We start from the raw sequence: 17,319 nt of genomic DNA on the forward strand, positions 1-17,319 counted from the left end.
GAACTGAACTAGACTGAACTGAATTGAGCTGAACTGAACTGAACTGAACTGAATGGAGCTGAAATGAACTAAACTGAACTTATTAGAACTGAAATTAAGTCCAAAAGAACATGGCCTTAGTCTTCAAAGCAACTCGAGCCTCACCCACATAAACACGCCCACAAACACAACACCAAAAACTTAAGTGGATAAAATTCGATCAAATCAAACACCACAAAACACAACCATACATACAATCTCCACCCAAAACAATTACACACAACAACAACAATGAAACTCTCATTAAAATTCCGGGAAGAAACTAAACACCAAAACCCATTAATACGAGCCAAAATCCCGGTTTCAATCCTCGGTTTACCATTCCTCTCCGGCATAATCGCCGGCGATTCATCCGACCTATCTTTCTCTCTCCGGTCCAACTTCTCAACCGGTCCATCTCTTTCTCTCTCTTACCACCCCACTCTCTCTCCTCAATCCACCATTTTCCCGCCATTTTCAGTCTCTTTAAAGTCCGGAATCGGCGTATTCGGGTCGCCCAAGGATTCCCCGTTAGTGTTTTCCGCGAGTTTTAACCCAAATTCGATTGCAAACCCTAGTTTCTCACTTTTTATAAAGCCTCAATTTGGGAATTTCTCGTTGTTTAAATCGGTTGATTCCGCGGGTTGTGGAGGAATTCGGGTTGATGGGCATGGGTTAAATTCGGGTTTGGGAAATGGGTCGGTGTCGGATTTTGTAAATGGTGTTGATTTGGGTGATGGGTCGGGTAAGCTGGGTAATGGGAGTGTTTTAAAAGGGTTGAAGATGGAGACCGCGAAAGGCGGGATTTTGTCGGGGATTTTCGTGGCGGCGAGGACGTCTATACCGGTTGCGAAACGGGCAGTGGTTAATTTTAGGTGGGGTGTTGATTTTCCGCCGGAAAATGTGGGGTCGAAAGCCGGGTTTCCGGTTTTGGTGCTGAATAAGGTGTCATTGGAGAGGGTTGATGAGGGGAAGGAGGAGAAGAAGAGGGACGAGGAGGCGAAAGCGAAAGCCGGGGATTTGGAGGTTTTGAAGGGAATGTGTGGGTGGATGAGGAGAGAAGTGGAGGATTTGCGTAAGGAGAATAGGGAGATGAGGGTGGCATTGGAGGGTTTGAGGTTGAAACCGGGTTCTCTTGTGAAAACTCGAGGTGAGGAAAGAGGGAAAGGAGGTAAGAAGGTGGTGCATTCGCCTCCTCCGAGTGTAGAGGGTGTCAGTGAGTTTGATAGATGGAGGAGTAACAAGAGTGGTAGCGGTAAAGGCGGTAATGGGATCGGTGTTGGTGTTGGTGTTGGTGAAGAGTGTGGAAATGGAGTGAGTGAGTTGGAGAATGAGTTACAGAAGGCTATTAAGGCTGCTGCTGCGTAGTAAACACGGTTTTAACGAGTGATGATGTGTCTGTTTTGTGAGTTGTGGTTCATGTTTGTTGTACATAAGAATCGAGCGCCTTTGCTTAGGTTGAATATGTTTTCTGTAGTTGTTATTGAGGTTTATCTTTTGATATAGTAACTGAAATGTAAGATTTCGGAAATCTGAGAATGTAGGAACTTACCTTAATAATGCAATGATGATTTTTCCTTAATTTCCTTATATTCTGCTCTAATGTTCTGTCATCTTGATTCTTCGACTGCAGTTACCTTATAAAGCATTAAAGTTGTTAGTCTAACTAATTAGATAGATCTAATTGCGCATGAGCGTGATTGGGCCGAGGAATGGGGACTGAGCTTTAGCTTGAATTGTTTCAGTGTGAAATTTTTTTTTTTTTTTTTGCAAGGGAAACGTGATTTCTTTATATTAAATCCAACTCCGCCATTGTAAGGACGGAGGACGGAAAATCAGTTTCAGTACAAAGCTCCTCATTCGCGTTAGCACATAACCGCGCAACAAGGTGAGCCACTGTATTCCCTCCACGTTTCACATGAAGTGTTTCACGCAAATCAAACAACAAAGAAAAACTACAAATGTCTCTAATGCACAAACCAAAGCTATTTCTATCAAACGAACTATTTCGAACCGCTTGTACCACATTGAGGGCGTCGGACTCCAACGAAATACACGTCACATTCAGACGTCTCGCCACCTCCAATCCAAAAAGCATCGCCTTGGCCTCCGCTACCTCAACCGTCCAACGAGCATAGCATCTCCTACTCGCGATAAAGACCACCATTCCTTCCGAATCCCTCCCCACCACACCAAGCCCGATCTCATCATCATTTAACACGGCTGCATCAGAGTTGATTTTAATCACCCCCGACACCGGTCGTTTCCAGCCACTGTCTCCAAGAGCATCACCATGCCTCCTACTCTCACACATCTCGCTCACATCCAGGCAACTTTGATAATCCGAGACCATGCGCACAAGCCCCAGAGTAATAACATCGGGATTGGGTCGCTCCTCCTCAAAAATTCTCGCGTTTCTGATTGACCAGATTGCCCATAAAATTGCAAGGAACCGCCCTCTTTCCACCTTCTCAATGCTCCTCAACGCCTCCAAAAACCATCTCACAAAACAGCTGGTCGATAGACTATCCAACACTTCCATCATTCCACTCGCTGTCCAAATATCCCTGGCCCACGAGCATTGAAACAGGGCATGTAGCACCGTTTCATTCGCATTGTCACAGAAGTCACAGGTATTATTGTCGCAGCAATGTCTACGGAATAGATTCTCCTTGTGTGTTTCTTTAGCGCGTTCACAGGATAGGCCATGTCAGCTTGGATTGCTGGATAACAAGCTCAAATAGAAATGCCATGTGTGTTTGTTTAGCTCGTTCACGAATAGGCCACGACAGCTTTGCTTATTAAACAGTAGCTCAAATAGATATGCCATGAATGCTCGTATTATTTGCAGTCTGCTGCTGTTTTATTATCGAAGAGATTGACCACCTGATTCATCAAAATCAGCTCCTACAACCAGTTAGTAATCAACCAATGCAGGATCATTACACAATGCTCGAGGCTAGAGGCCATGTGAATGGCAATATAAAAGTCAAATATTTGGGGGATAAACAAACAGTGAGTCCACGATGCATCCAGTTTAACTGGCCCTGAAGTCAGAAAGTTTATCTCGTGGATGAGGGCCCAACCGGGTTCGAACCGGTGACCTCTTGATCTGCAGTCAAATGCTCTACCACTGAGCTATGGACCCCTTTGTTTTATAGTTTTTTATTTTGTTTATTTGTTAGTGAAACTTGTACCAATTGTTTCTAAACCTTCACGGCTGCACTACCCACCCATACTGATTTATAAATAATACATCTCATCTAGTGATAATTGTAAACAAAATATGAAGTACGGAGTATAACTTAAGCTACTAAAGTTATTATAAAATTGACAATTCACAAATTTCACACCATTATCAATCAAACCATTAAAATGAATTACTGGAAAATATACGAGTATCAATAAAAAAATAAAAAAATACTCGTATAAAACGAACTTACTCAAGTATATCGTAAAATATTCCTTCCGGTAACAATTTTTCTAACATAATGTTCGCTATTTCAAGTAGCTAGCATCCGTCTTACACAACATTAACATAGAACCGTTATTAATTAAAGCAAAATCTCAAATGTCTGATACCGAACCGAAAACCGAATAGGCGAAAATTGCCTAGAATAAAGAATGGTAGAAGGAGAAGTAAGCAAAAAGATCGAGAGATCGAAACCTCCCACCCACACTTGAAAAATGCTTTCCAATTGATTCAAGTTGACAAAATCACAAAACTTTCTATAAATACAAAATCATCAACTTTACTCAATTGGGTGATTCTAAAATTGAGAAACTGATAAAAATGAAGCACCCAATTGAGGAAAATCAACAACTTTCTCAAATTTCTGATGATATTTCAATTTCTGATTTGGGTTCTTCATCCATTACTCAATCATCTTTTGGTCAGTCCCTTTTTATTTATTTTTATTAAGTTCTTAATTAATTACTCTTTTTACTGTTAGATTATGTATGAAATTGCTCTATGTATGTCAATATGATTCTCCGTTCATTTCATTTTCATACGTTTATTTAATAAATGTGATGAGAGTATGATTTATCGTCATGGTTTGACTTTTTGTTCCGTTCATCTACCCTTTCTGTTCATTGAGTGGCGGAACCAGGATTTAAAGTTAGCGCATAAAATGTCAGCGGGACGAACTATTCATGCAATTGAGTAAATTAGATAAATGTTCGGAAATTTTAACTAAAAGTTTCAAAATTTTCATTGGTGTGGCCGATTACCCACTGCGTTTTTATGAGAATTGGGATTATATGGTAAAATTTCATGTGTAAATATGAGATGAAAAAGATAATACTCCATCAGTCCCGGTCAATTGTTGTCCTTTGGTTTTGGCAGAAAGACCAACGAAAGAGGAGAAAGCCAATTACTAAATGACAAGTGGACTAACCATGTAGTGTTAGTCCAGTGGTAGGCGGGTTAAATCTTGAAGCTTGCAGAAATGCAGGAGTTGAGAGGTCCCGGTTCGACTACTAGCTGGGGCGATGATCACTTGGCCACTGCAGCCCCAAAGGGGTGGCTTACATGGTCCATGTGGTGGTGCGGGAATGCATGGGCCCGGGGGATTCAACCCCCTCGTCATCAAAAAAAAAAAAAAAAAAAAAAATACAAGTGGACCAAATTGGGTGTGAATGATCAAATTGTTCATCAATTTCATTCTTGAAATAGAAAGGACAATAATTGAATGACACACCCCAAAATGGAATAGGACAACAAATGACCGGGACAGAGGGAGTAGCTTTTTTAACTCCCGAATGTGGATATGTTGTTACACTAATTTAGTGTAAAACTGTTTTACACGACACGAATGTAGTATAATTTAATGTTGAGGGTTTGGTAAAGTTCAAATCTTACCTAAAGTTTGCTTGGTGATGATATTGCTTAATGTAGGAAGTGGAAGTACTGAAAAGATGAATCTCATTAAGGTGGCTGCTCTTTTCGAGTACTTTGCCGAAAATGGTGCAACAGTTCTTGATCTTCAAGGAAAGTTAGTTGATAAAGTAGAGTGGCTTCCTTTATCCCTTGTGAAATTGTCCGATTTGACTGAAATTAACCTATCAAAAAACGAAATCATGGCGCTTCCAGCGAACATAGGCGAGCTCAAAGCGTTGCTAAAGTTTGACATCCACTCGAACCAGCTCATTAACCTTCCCGGGTCAATTGGGGAGCTCTTGAATCTTACCTACATTGATCTTCATGCAAATAGGCTAAAGTCGCTTCCTGATTCCTTTGGCAATTTAGTAGGACTTATTTTTCTTGATTTGAGCTCGAATAAGTTCACTCAGTTGCCTCAGTCGATTGGCGGTCTTACCTCATTGGAGAAGTTAGATCTTAGATCGAATGAGCTTGAAGAGCTTCCTTGTGCTATTGGTTCATGCATATCACTGTTGGAATTACGGGTAGATTTTAATTTTCTGAAAGTTCTTCCTGAGACGATTGGGAATCTTGGAAGTCTTAAGATTTTGACTTTACGCTACAATCGCGTGAAGAATCTGCCTACAACGATGGGCAGTCTTCAAAGTCTTGAAGAAGTGTACCTCAGCTTTAACGAGCTTGAATCCATACCCGAGTCTTTGTGTTCAATCATAAAATTGAGAAAATTGGACATTGGGAACAACTTTGTCGATCTCACTTCCTTGCCAAGCTCAATTGGCGACCTTGCAATGCTCGAGGAACTCGACATAAGCTATGATCAAATAAAAGTTCTACCAGGATCGTTCAAGTTCTTATGTAGTCTTCGAGTTTTTCATGCTGATGAAACTCCGCTTGTAATTCCTCCTAGAAACGTTGCAAACATGGGAGCTCAGGTAACTATTTAGTTCTTAATATGGTTTATTAATCGGTTTAGGTGCTGTAATATCTTCATTCTTTTCCTGTATTCAGGCTGTTGTCCAATACATGGCCGAGCTCAAGTCTAGTCCAGACACACTTCCAAACCGAATCATGCCGAAAAAGAGTGGATTTTGGTCCTGCATTCTATCGTGTTTTTGCCTCAACGAACTACTCCCTTAAAAGGCGAGCAGGTAATGTAATGGAGCGCTGATACTCATGATATGGGTTCAAACTCGTCTGCATTGAAATTGCCCTCACAGACCAAGGCTTGTCCTCGGTACCAAATAAATAAAGGGCAATTTGAAGCAGAATCCAAATTCCCTATCCCTCGACCCTCCCTGTATATTACTCTGCACTTATTTAACTCCTTACAATTTCTGATTAAAGACCGTTGTATGAACCATGATTGTAAAACGGATCCAAGTCCTTACGGTCTTAAATAAGATGTATCGATTTACTTGTTACCCTTTGTGTTCTGTACAAATTCTTGGTTGAGCCATCTGAACTCTGAACTGATTCCTGTAACATATAATAAGCATTGTTGTATATATTCTCTTCACAATCTCATACTTGCTGAAGTTTTGTAACAACCATGTATTAGACCTCAACTATTTTGCCTCCGAAATGAGCCGACGTTTGTACTGAATAGTGATTTCACTTTGGTGTTGAAGAGTTGCTCTTGTGATGGTGAAACTATATTTGGAGTAAATTAGGTGATTTGTCACAAATTTTCAAATTTATCGATTTTCAATACATAACTCTACTAGCTTTCCATTATAGGATTTCGAGTTTGAATAACCAGCAAGTCTTACTTGTGCCGTCAAGCTTGCAACGACTCAAAACTATCTATGTGGGGGTAGATAAGACAAAACAGATCACTACTTCATAAGCACTCTGCTTTTGTCTTATCACCCCATATGGATAGTACAAAAAATTCATGTTTCAAGCTTGCGACGGATACACCATCACAAATGAGAATATGTTGAATAACAATATTTTGTTGAATTGGTAAAGAAACTAAATCAAGGTCTCATTCTGCATAACATGTACTCCGACTTAACATATTCTTTAGGATTTACTAAAATACAATACTCCGACTTAACATATTCTTTAGGTTCCTTATCAATTACGAGACCAGTGAAAAATGAAACGAACTTTTTTCCAGTAAAGGGTTTGACATTCCTCAGGAACAGCAAGTAAATTCTTCTTTGTAACCGGAACATTCAACGGGTACTCGACATTAAAATCTTCTAATTGATGCATCCAACAAGGATGGGTTAGTTGCCTATCACAATTGTTCTCCTCTTGTTTCATAGACAAATTTTCGCACAGGTACTGCAAACGCAAAAGCAAATAACTTATTTGATTAATATTAGGCTCTCCACCCCCTTCACTAACAGTAGAAACAAGGCATTGCAATGCAAATAACTTATGATCCAAATAAACAATGGGGTATAAGCTGCAATACTTTTTCCAGGTCTTAGATAAGATGGATGCTCGTGCAGAATCTTCTAAAGGAAGACGAGATAATATGTTAACTATCACATCCTTTGGTAATTGTGAAATACAATCCAAATTCTCAATTCCATGAACATCTTTACTGTCGGGAAACGCCATCCCTGCACAACCCCATACAAGACTTTGTTGATTAAAACAATTGTAATGCAAGACTAACTGAAAATTGAATAGCTTATGGAATTCACTAAGCGGAGGGAGAATTAAACAAAGGTAAACAAATGACGGAATCACTTGACAATAGTTCCAAGATCAACTACCAAGTACTCTATCACACATTTTTAATAAACTAATTTTATTTTATTCCAACAATCAGGTATATTTGAGCATCAATTATAATAACATAACAACAACAACAACAACAACAACAACAACAATAATAATAATAATAATAACTAGTTTTCAACTCGTGTAATTTGCACGAGTATGAATTTATAATCACTGAAATCACTGTAAATATTTAAAAAATGGTAAGTAATATACATGGATATTTTAATTTGTATTTCTTTTATATATTGATAATAGAATAAAACACGTGCTAAATTTGCAAGGGATTGAAACTTGCACATGTTTTAAATATGTGATATAAACCCCACAAATTTGGTGTTATAACATGAAACATAGTATATAGTATATAATATATAATAAATGCAATATATGGAAAATAATAAAAAGCAAACAATATAAATATCGCTATAAAATGGAAATAGTTATCAAATTTGAAAAGGGTTTACAATCAAATTGAAGAAACATAATTGTAGAATTAACGAAAATAGTCTAATATTATTCCAAATGCCAAATGTTGGAAAATTTCATGGTAGACTACATTAGTTGTTGTATTCGAATAATTAAATCAGTACGTTCCGAACAATTTCGCAAATAACATCATAACAGACGTTATTTTGTAATTAATTCCGTAGTTTTCTCTGTGGGACCCGTATTTCCGGAATTTAAAAAAATTTAAAAAAACCTTGCTATGATGACGTGGCTGCATATAAATCCTTTAAATGTTCTTGTTTTATTAAGATGAGATAATAATAATAATAATAATAATAATAATAAGTAAGAAAAACCGTAATAATAATAAAAAAATCGGAGATGACATACCTGGGAGTTGATATTGGTGATCAATGAATCAGAAATTCCACACCTGAATTTATGGGAAAGCATGAAACAATTAGTGTACTTAAATAAAATTTGAAAAAGAAAGAAATAGATTCTTTTCTCGATTTTTTTAAAGTTGTATCCAAATGAAGTAACATTTCTAGTATTAGTAAGAGTTGCTTAAGACCGAGACGGAAATCTTAATATGAGTCTAATACTTAGGTGTCGTTTGGTTGCCTTTGTAAATCATGGGAATTGCAAAATCCCATGAATTACAAAAAATGGAGAGTGTTTGGTTGCCAATTTTTTGGCAAAATGTAGGCATTCAATATTCCTTGGAGTTTTGAATGCCTACATAATGGGGGAATTGAACTACTTATATCCCCCTAGGTAGTTGGCAACTCCTTGGAATTCAACTCCAACATTCGCAACCAAACGAATTTTCCGAATTCATGTGAATTTGTCTATACGAAAATAATTCACATGAATTGGATTTTCCGGTGTTAGTTTAATTCCTGGATCAACCAAACGAGTTATACTATCACCTGGTGGTAATGAAGACAATTTTTTTGACATTTTTTAGACAACTTATGATTTGGTACGTATTTAATCGGCCTTAAACTTAAGACGAATTTGTATTATAATATCTACTTTCTATAAAGAAATACCGGATAATTTTACCTGTACACAAAGAATCCTATGTTGTGTCTTTTTTAACTTTTAAGTTGCATCTGTAATTTACTTATCACCAAAGAATCTTACGAGAGTGTTCATGATTAACTATTGCAATATATGTACTAATGTTTGAACAGCACGTCTATGTATTTTCGGCAATTAGATGACATATGTGATTAGTGACTAGTAACGAAGACAGATTTAACGTCAATGGTGGGGTTAAAAAATTTAAACAAAGGCGGATGAGTAATGATATAAGATAACCTCGGAAATAGTTTGAAAGTTTTAACTAAATTTTCGAAATTTTCATCCGTCAACGGGGATGAGTGCCGTGCTAAACCTTAGTCCAACCCAACCGACCAAAACTATCACAACCTGGTTGGATAATAACATTCGCCGGCCCAACCCAAAGTATGCTAAACTCGCTCTTAAGACCTCGCTACCCACCGACCTTCCCAACACTGTAAAACAAGCGCTCGTCCTTCCCCATTGGCGCAAAGCCATGCAGGATGAGTACGATGCTCTAACCCGCAATAATACATGGACCTTAGAGCATCCGCAAAGGTGGAAACGGACCTCCCCATTTACGCTCTCTCTCCTCATATGAGGCTCCTCCTTATTGCACTATGCTCCCCAACATTTGGGGTTCCTCTATTTTTGGAGGAGCTTCCCAAATGAAAAAAGTGGGCCAATATGTACTTTCTTGCACATGGCTGATTATAATTAGAAAAAAGTAGTACTTTGAACTTAGCTTAATTAGAAAAAAGTAGTTGTTTGTAGTTAGCTTAATTAGAAAAAAGTAGTCGTTGGAAGTTTCAAAATAGCCGTTTGCACTTAGCTTGGCTACATATGCAGTATACAAATACCAAACAATCATCCACTCTCTAAATTATCTTATTTCTTAAATTATTCACATACCCTCTAAATTGCTATTCTTTTAATTATGAATCCAAATAACTCTAATTATTGGTGAATCGTCTAATGGGGGTAGGACGCAGTCATTTACCGTACAACCGGGTCGATACAATAACTTAAGTTTGCAATCGTATATGCAGAGAAGGGCTACAGCGTGGGATAGAGATGTTCACAACACATTGCAGACAGACTTGGTTCAACACATATGGCAACATTGTAGGAGATCGTAAAACAATTGAAATAACGACTTACTTAATCAACATTGTGTTTGTAACTTCAAATCTATTTAGTGTGTTTGTTTTATCTTTCTCGTGTTTAAATTCAAGTTTAAAAAATTATCTTTCTTGTCTTATTTTCGGAATTAATCAACTTATTAACTCAATTACTTAAAAATAAAAAATACTTAACAATAATTAATTAACAATGTAATTTACTAATTAAAATTGTTAATTAAAATCTTAATAATCGATTTATTTAACAAATTCTAATCATCCATGTCCATTATTAAATATAAATATTTGTTGGGGAACCCCATTGTTGCATAGATGTAGTTATGAAATGGGGAGGGTAAATGGAAAAGTTAGTGGAAAATGAGGTGGACGAATAAGAAAAGGAAAGAGAAAATATGGGGAGCCTCACCTTTGCGGATGCTCTTAGTCCCACGCTCGACCGCTCAAAATATTGTTGGTTGTAAATGGGTATTTCGAAATAAATTCAATCCCGATGGAACTCTAAAACAACATAAGGCACGTCTCGTTGCAAAAGGTTTCCATCAACGACCCGGTATTGATTACACAGAAACCTTTAGTCCCGTAATTAAACCCACCACCGTTCGTCTAATTCTCTCCCTCGTTGTAACAAAAAATTGGCCTTTAAGGCAACTTGATGTTAACAATGCATTTTTGCAAGGCAATCTTACAGACAATGTTTTTATGAGTCAACCACCCGGATTTATTAACCAAACCAATCCCGACTTTGTCTGCAAACTAAATAAAGCAATCTATGGACTAAAACAAGCTCCTCGAGCTTGGTACACTGAACTTAAAACCTATCTCACCACTGTCGGTTTTAATCAATCCATCTCCGACCCATCGCTCTTTACTTTGCAAAAACCTACTCTCACCATCTACATGCTTATCTATGTCGATGACATTATAATTACAGGACCTAACTCATCGCACCTACAAACCTTTATCGCTAAACTTTCTACTCGATTTTCACTAAAAGACCTCGGACCTTTATCTTACTTTCTAGGCATCGAAGTAACTCCGAATGCACTAGGAATTCACCTAAGTCAATCCAAATACATTCAAGACCTCCTTACAAAGTACAAAATGGCCGATGCCAAGCCAAATACAACACCCATGGCTACGTCACCACCACTCATCCGGGAAGATCAATACCCCATTCACGAGGAGTCCACCTATCGAGCCATCGTTGGGAGTCTCCAATACCTATCTCTCACCCGGCCCGACATTGCCTTCTCTGTCAATCGATTAGCCCAATTTCTTCATCATCCCACATCGACTCATTGGACGGCACTCAAACGCCTTCTAAGATACCTTCAAGGAACCCCAAACCATGGAATCCAACTATACAAAGACACGCCTCTCTGCCTTCATGCATACTGTGATGCAGATTTTGGAGGTGACAAAGATACTTATCTATCCACCACCGGCTATATTACGTAACTTGGACGTAACCCCATTGCTTGGTCCTCCAAGAAACAAAAAGGAATTGTTCTCTCTACGGAAGAAGCTGAGTTTCGTGCTATTGCCTCAGTCACCACAGAAACATTATGGCTTCGCAATCTTCTATCTGAACTCAGCATCCATGCTATCAAACCTCCTGCCATATTTTGCGACAACATTTCAGCCACGCTCTACGCCAAGAATCCAGTATTTCACTCGCGGATGAAGCACATGGCCATCTCCTTTCACTATGTCAAGCAACAACTGCAGCTCGGTCAAATACGTATCTCTCACATCGCCAGCAAGGACCAACTAGCAGACATCCTAACCAAGCCACTGCACAAACAACAATTTCATGAACTCCGTGACAAGCTTGGCCTTATCACAAGAACGTCCAACTTGAGGGAGCGTATTAACAATATTTCAGTCAATATTCCCACACAATAAAATCTTCACAATCAAATCACAATATTTGTCATATATTTGTATTAACAGCAACAATATATTGTATCCTACAATTAGGTTGATTGTATAAAGCTCCTTCCCTTATTTACTCATGCATAGCTCACTATAAATATGTAACATTCATTTGACAGTAAATACAATTCATATTCTTCTCAACCCTTATTGTCTTATACCGTGCTAGTGTGACAGATATGATCATATTTTGCTAGACTTCAATTCTTGAGACGGTTTTATTATAAATTAATTGTAAGAATTCTGCTAAACAATAAGTCTCTCTTGTGACGGACATATCTGTGATAAGCTTGAGACTAGCTGTTCTTTTACTGCACAATCTGCAAGCTTCACATCTGATTTGCTGCTTAACAAATCCTTCCTGATGGTCGTTATTTGGTTGATATCCAAGTCTTGAAACTTGAAATGCTCTTACTTTCTCAGGTTTGAATCTTGGTGTGAGGATCCTCTGTTTTACTTTTGTTGTTCCATATATGTGTGTCACTCCACTCACCTCTTGACACATCACCCCTTGGCACATCACACTTGCGACGGATATTCCGTCACAAATGAGAATTTATGTTAAGTAACAATAACAATATTTTGTCGAATTGGTAAAAAAACTAAATCAAGGACTTATTCGAATACCAACAACAATTTAATACATAAACCCCTCTCAGACTTCCACAATTTCACATGTAGTCTCCCCACATGCTAAGAGTCGAAAATCAAACCCTTAACGACTTAATTAAAATGTGAAATAATTTTAAAACTCATATTAACAAATAAAAATGTATTACTACCAACTTTAAAGTTCAAAGTCCCAATCAAAGTCCTGAAAAAACAAAACTTTTTTTTTTTATTAAATTAAGCTCAATCAAAAGCCCAAAATCCTCAAAACGACACCGTTTAGAATCTCAAATAGTTGGCCAACATCAACATGTTTCCATGTCAATGTTGAACTTCCTTCTCCCCACAACTTCAAAAAATATCAGGTGACTTTTTTTCCCTTTTTTTTTTTCAATTAATTATATTTAGTATCATATGTCTACATATATAAAGTTTTAATCTTTTGGGTTAATTTAATCTTTTGATTTTTCTTGCTTATTTTTAGTTAAATTTGGTAACTTGGGATCCCAATAATTTGTAATTTTTGCAATACAATACACCAACTTGTGTTCGGGTTCGAGAGCAAAAGACTCGTTATTCTTTGGTTATGTATTTATACCGTATATGATGGGATAAAGTAAAATGACTCGAGGTTAGACTGTTGTTCTTTTTATATAGTGGAGTAAAAGTCTTTTGATGCAATTCTCCAAACAATTTTTATTGGGGTTATCTTAAAACAGCCTCTTTGTATTGCTAACACGGGTTAAGTTCTGTGCATCCAGTCCCCCCTTGTGATTTTGGCTTAAAGTTAGTTTTGTGTATGACCGTTGTATAATACAGATGAGGTTCATTGTATGTTGTATGACTGTCTTAACTGAGTTTTTGGAGGTTGGCCTTAAATTATCGTGTAAATAAGGGCGTGACAAAGTGAAGTGTCGATGTAACATAGCCCGAGCTTGTAATTTTTACACAATATACATATGGTTGAGAAAAGGCTGTTACATCTGTGTTTCAGGTTGATTGTGGGTGTATTGTTGCTGTTAAACTAGTGCTACCATGACTGATCATGGAGGAGGTGAACCAGAGACGGAAAAAGTGGAGCGCATTTCTGAAAATGCTACTGATCGTAAAATGATTGTGTACATTTGGGATATGGATGAGACACTCATATTGCTCAAATCTTTGTTGGATGGGACATATGCAGCTGCATACGGAGGTTTGAAGGATACACAACGGGCCTTTGATATTGGGAAGATGTGGGAGAAATTGATTCTTGATGTTTGTGATAATTACTTCTTCTATGAACAAGTACGTTACCTAGTTATCGCCATTAAATAATTGTTCTTTTTTATTCTGACTATGTTCAGTGCTCGATTTCTGTCTGAATTTTTACTGGCAGACTGACAGTTCATCTGCATACTTCTGAACTTTTGCTGGTAGACTGACAGTGCATCTGCATACTTCTGTAAATCATCTACTATGTTCAGTGCTCGATTTCTGTCTGAACTTTTGCTGGTGTCCTTTTGTTTCTGCAGATTGAGAATTACAACCAACCGGCTATTAAGGCCTTGGATCAATACGATGATGGGGCTGATCTATCAAATTATGATTTTGCGCAAGACAGCTTAAATCCTCCAGTGGATGATCTCAACAAAAGAAAGCTTTCATATCGTCATCGGGTTATAGATAACAAGTACAAACAGGTTCGCGTTATGGGTTACATCAGTTACTTGACATTCATTGCTCTATACTCTTTAGCTTTCACTTCACTAATTTAATTACTAATCTATATATTCACTTAACCGCTGTCAACTCCCATAGGCGGTTTCAAGAATTAGTGGCAATGTGGCATTCTAGTTACATTTTGAGGCGTGCGTCCACCCAGGGACGGTTCTAAAGGATGATTCATGTCAGCCGACCCCAAATCATTTTGGGATTAAGGCTCTGATGTTGTTGTTGTGGCATTCTAGTTACGGCAATTCCATCTTTTCAACAGGCACTTAATGTACCAAATTTATGTTAATAGTCTTCAATATTTCAATGTCCAATCGATATACTTTCTTGAATAAACAGTGTTGTCTATTGTAAAATTAGTCACTGGAACACATAAAACAATTATCAATAAGTCTTCCTTGTGACGGGTATATCCGTCACAAGCTTGCGACGGGTCAAGTTATATACATGGTTTTGTCTTATACCCATCACAAATGAGAATTTGTGAACAATTATAGACGATGTGCGTCAGTACATGGCTACATGTATTGTCCTATTATGTTAAAATTAATCAGAATTTTACTTTCACCCTTGACAATAATTTCCTTAGGTACTTCTAACTTCAGTGGATGATTTTCTTCAATTTTAGGGTTTGCATTCTATACTTGACCAGAAGACAATTGATCACTGGAATGAACTGTACGAGATGACGGACACTTACACTGAAGGATGGCTCTCTTCCGGTATGCAGTGTTCTGAGTTACACACTGTTGTGACCAACATAGAACAATCCATAATTGCGTAAGGAATTAGATATAACAGAAACTGAATAAGTTGTAGAAAACGGTCTTCTGTTGCGTGTCATTTTGGAGGTGCATTCTGTCCAACAGTTATTCATTTTAAATGTCCTTTCTCCGGTTTTACCATCTTATATATCTTGTCGACATACACTCAATAAATGCCGAAGCACTATGATGTCAAATGTCCATTGTATTGTACTATGTCATTATCAGGTTTCAGTCTGAACTCCAGTTAGATTTTTTTGTACCATGTCATGGTTTTAGCAAAATCTATATTTGTGCGCGGTATTAAGTAAAGAAGTAGAACCTGATGAGGTGGTAGAGCTCTGTCTTTTGTTATGTGCAATTTCGAGTATGCTTTTTGGTCACATATAACAAAACATTATAGTGTGTCAAGGGTTCTTGCAAATGGTCGGTTGCGCATCCGCACCTCAATGTTAACATTACCAAGAGGCTGCTTTACGGAAGACCTATTATGAAATTTTCGTTTTGGTCGGCATTTTTACATTTTGATTCCCATTCTCTAGCCCTGCCCTCTTGGAATTCTCCTGAACATGCATTTGATAATGCTGTAGCTGTCAAAAGTCCAAGTATAGTGTGTCGTAGTCCAACTCCTGTCTAAACAACTCCAGACAGTATATTATTAATCCTTGGGTCGTTTTTACCTGCAGCACGAACCTTGCTGCAACATTGTTCAGCTCAGAGTGAATCCCCAACTCATGCTCCTGCAGCTAATGATACGGAACTCCAATGCATTAGTATCTTGGTGACATCTGGATCATTGGTACCAAGCCTAGTCAAATGCTTACTTTTTCGATTGGACAGCTTGATCACAAGTGAAAATGGTATGTTTGTTTCAAGGTTCTCTCTTTGAAGTTATGGTTCGGTAATGTTCCTCTCATTTTGAGTCGGACACTGATACCGTGCCTCTGGGATGTACGCATTTGGTCCTGCAGAATCCGACACTTTGGTTTCAGTTATTTACGTATTTGGTTGTATGCATTTCAGTGTACAGCGCATGGGATGTAGGGAAGCTTCAATGTTTTTCATGGATAAGCGAGCGTTTCAATGGGCCTAACGTACAGTACTGTGTGATTGGGGATGGCTGGGAAGAGTGTGAAGCTGCAGAAATCCTGAGATGGCCTTTTGTCAAAATCGAGCCCAAACCTGACGGTTTCCACAGGTTTCCGGGCCTCACTCGACAAACCATTGGTTACTATCTTTCTGTGGTGTATGGAAAGTCGGATGTCGAAAGCGATGACCAATTATCCACATCTACTCTGAACATTGGTTACACCTGATTTTGTTTATTCATCATCATCATGTCAACATGTTTTCAAATTGCAACATTACACAGTTCTACAATAAGCAATGTTTTTTTTTTTTTTTTTTTTTTTTTTTTGTAAAATCCTGGAGGAGTTACGTTATTACAAATTCTCATTGAAGACGGATACTATTCGTCACAAGCTGAAACGAATAGTGCCCCTTTCACAATAAATAACATGATAAAAAGAGATGTGCAGAAGGGAAATAACATAAAAGAGAGGAGAAATTACAAGAGTTCGGATCCGGAAAGTGAAGAGCAACGTTGAATAGAATAAGAAACAGGGGAAAAAAGTTGTATATTGAAGTGTGTAAAAGATTTCATAACCTAATGACGTCCTTCCTATTTATAGGAAAGATAATTATTTGACCTAAGATAATTAACAAGATACGAAAATCTTTTGTCTAATAACTAGTTACTCGATCGAGCATATTAGAACCAAGTACTCAATCGAGGACCTCCCATTTAGCACCTCTCGATCGAACAGATTGAGTATTTGATCGAGGTCTTCTCACATGTAATCCTCTCGATCGAATGGAGTAAATCAGCAAGTCTCCGATCGAGCATCTACCACTTATCCGGCTCATTGCTTCGTTGATTTTAGCTTCCGAGACCACTTCACGCTTCCCGAGATAGCAGCATTTCCGCTCCAATTCT

General features: G+C 37.9%; 4 protein-coding genes and 1 non-coding gene across 5 annotated transcripts; 3 read left to right on the forward strand and 2 right to left on the reverse strand.

Annotated features, from left to right (window-relative positions):
• Positions 1-270: 270 nt before the first annotated feature.
• LOC141631022 (uncharacterized) lies at positions 271-1,386 on the forward strand. Its single transcript, XM_074443932.1, has one exon. It carries the CDS (start codon positions 271-273, stop codon positions 1,384-1,386), a length of 1,116 nt encoding a protein of 371 aa, XP_074300033.1.
• A 421-nt stretch (positions 1,387-1,807) lies between these two features.
• LOC141631623 (uncharacterized) lies at positions 1,808-2,560 on the reverse strand. The gene has a single exon (XM_074444435.1). It carries the CDS (start codon positions 2,558-2,560, stop codon positions 1,808-1,810), a length of 753 nt encoding a protein of 250 aa, XP_074300536.1.
• Positions 2,561-3,094: 534 nt separating this feature from the next.
• On the reverse strand, positions 3,095-3,166 carry TRNAC-GCA (transfer RNA cysteine (anticodon GCA)). Its single transcript has one exon. It is a non-coding gene; the product is annotated as a tRNA-Cys (tRNA).
• A 498-nt stretch (positions 3,167-3,664) lies between these two features.
• On the forward strand, positions 3,665-6,427 carry LOC141592958 (uncharacterized). The gene is made up of 3 exons (XM_074413867.1): positions 3,665-3,911; positions 4,919-5,835; positions 5,912-6,427. The coding sequence occupies exons 1-3, from the start codon at positions 3,812-3,814 to the stop codon at positions 6,038-6,040; spliced, it is 1,146 nt and encodes a 381-aa protein (XP_074269968.1). The 5' UTR covers positions 3,665-3,811; the 3' UTR covers positions 6,041-6,427.
• A 6,626-nt stretch (positions 6,428-13,053) lies between these two features.
• On the forward strand, positions 13,054-16,724 carry LOC141592965 (protein phosphatase EYA). The gene is made up of 6 exons (XM_074413877.1): positions 13,054-13,211; positions 13,841-14,133; positions 14,361-14,528; positions 15,188-15,281; positions 16,010-16,183; positions 16,347-16,724. Exons 2-6 carry the CDS (start codon positions 13,882-13,884, stop codon positions 16,637-16,639), a joined length of 981 nt encoding a protein of 326 aa, XP_074269978.1. The 5' UTR covers positions 13,054-13,211; positions 13,841-13,881; the 3' UTR covers positions 16,640-16,724.
• Positions 16,725-17,319: the final 595 nt, after the last annotated feature.

Source organism: Silene latifolia, chromosome 1, assembly GCF_048544455.1.
Source record: "Silene latifolia isolate original U9 population chromosome 1, ASM4854445v1, whole genome shotgun sequence".
NCBI lineage: Eukaryota > Viridiplantae > Streptophyta > Magnoliopsida > Caryophyllales > Caryophyllaceae > Silene > Silene latifolia.

What these genes read in the sequence shown, in the direction of transcription:
- LOC141631022 (XM_074443932.1), top strand. Translation starts at nt 271, where the DNA reads ATGAAACTCTCATTAAAATTCCGGGAAGAAACTAAACACCAAAACCCA.
- LOC141631623 (XM_074444435.1), bottom strand. Translation starts at nt 2,560, where the DNA reads ATGGAAGTGTTGGATAGTCTATCGACCAGCTGTTTTGTGAGATGGTTT.
- LOC141592958 (XM_074413867.1), top strand. Translation starts at nt 3,812, where the DNA reads ATGAAGCACCCAATTGAGGAAAATCAACAACTTTCTCAAATTTCTGAT. An exon ending in CATTACTCAATCATCTTTTG is followed by an intron (nt 3,912 to 4,918) that starts GTCAGTCCCTTT and finishes TGCTTAATGTAG; the next exon opens with GAAGTGGAAGTACTGAAAAG. An exon ending in TTGCAAACATGGGAGCTCAG is followed by an intron (nt 5,836 to 5,911) that starts GTAACTATTTAG and finishes TCCTGTATTCAG; the next exon opens with GCTGTTGTCCAATACATGGC.
- LOC141592965 (XM_074413877.1), top strand. Translation starts at nt 13,882, where the DNA reads ATGACTGATCATGGAGGAGGTGAACCAGAGACGGAAAAAGTGGAGCGC. An exon ending in TAGATAACAAGTACAAACAG is followed by an intron (nt 14,529 to 15,187) that starts GTTCGCGTTATG and finishes CTTCAATTTTAG; the next exon opens with GGTTTGCATTCTATACTTGA. An exon ending in TGAAGGATGGCTCTCTTCCG is followed by an intron (nt 15,282 to 16,009) that starts GTATGCAGTGTT and finishes TTTTACCTGCAG; the next exon opens with CACGAACCTTGCTGCAACAT.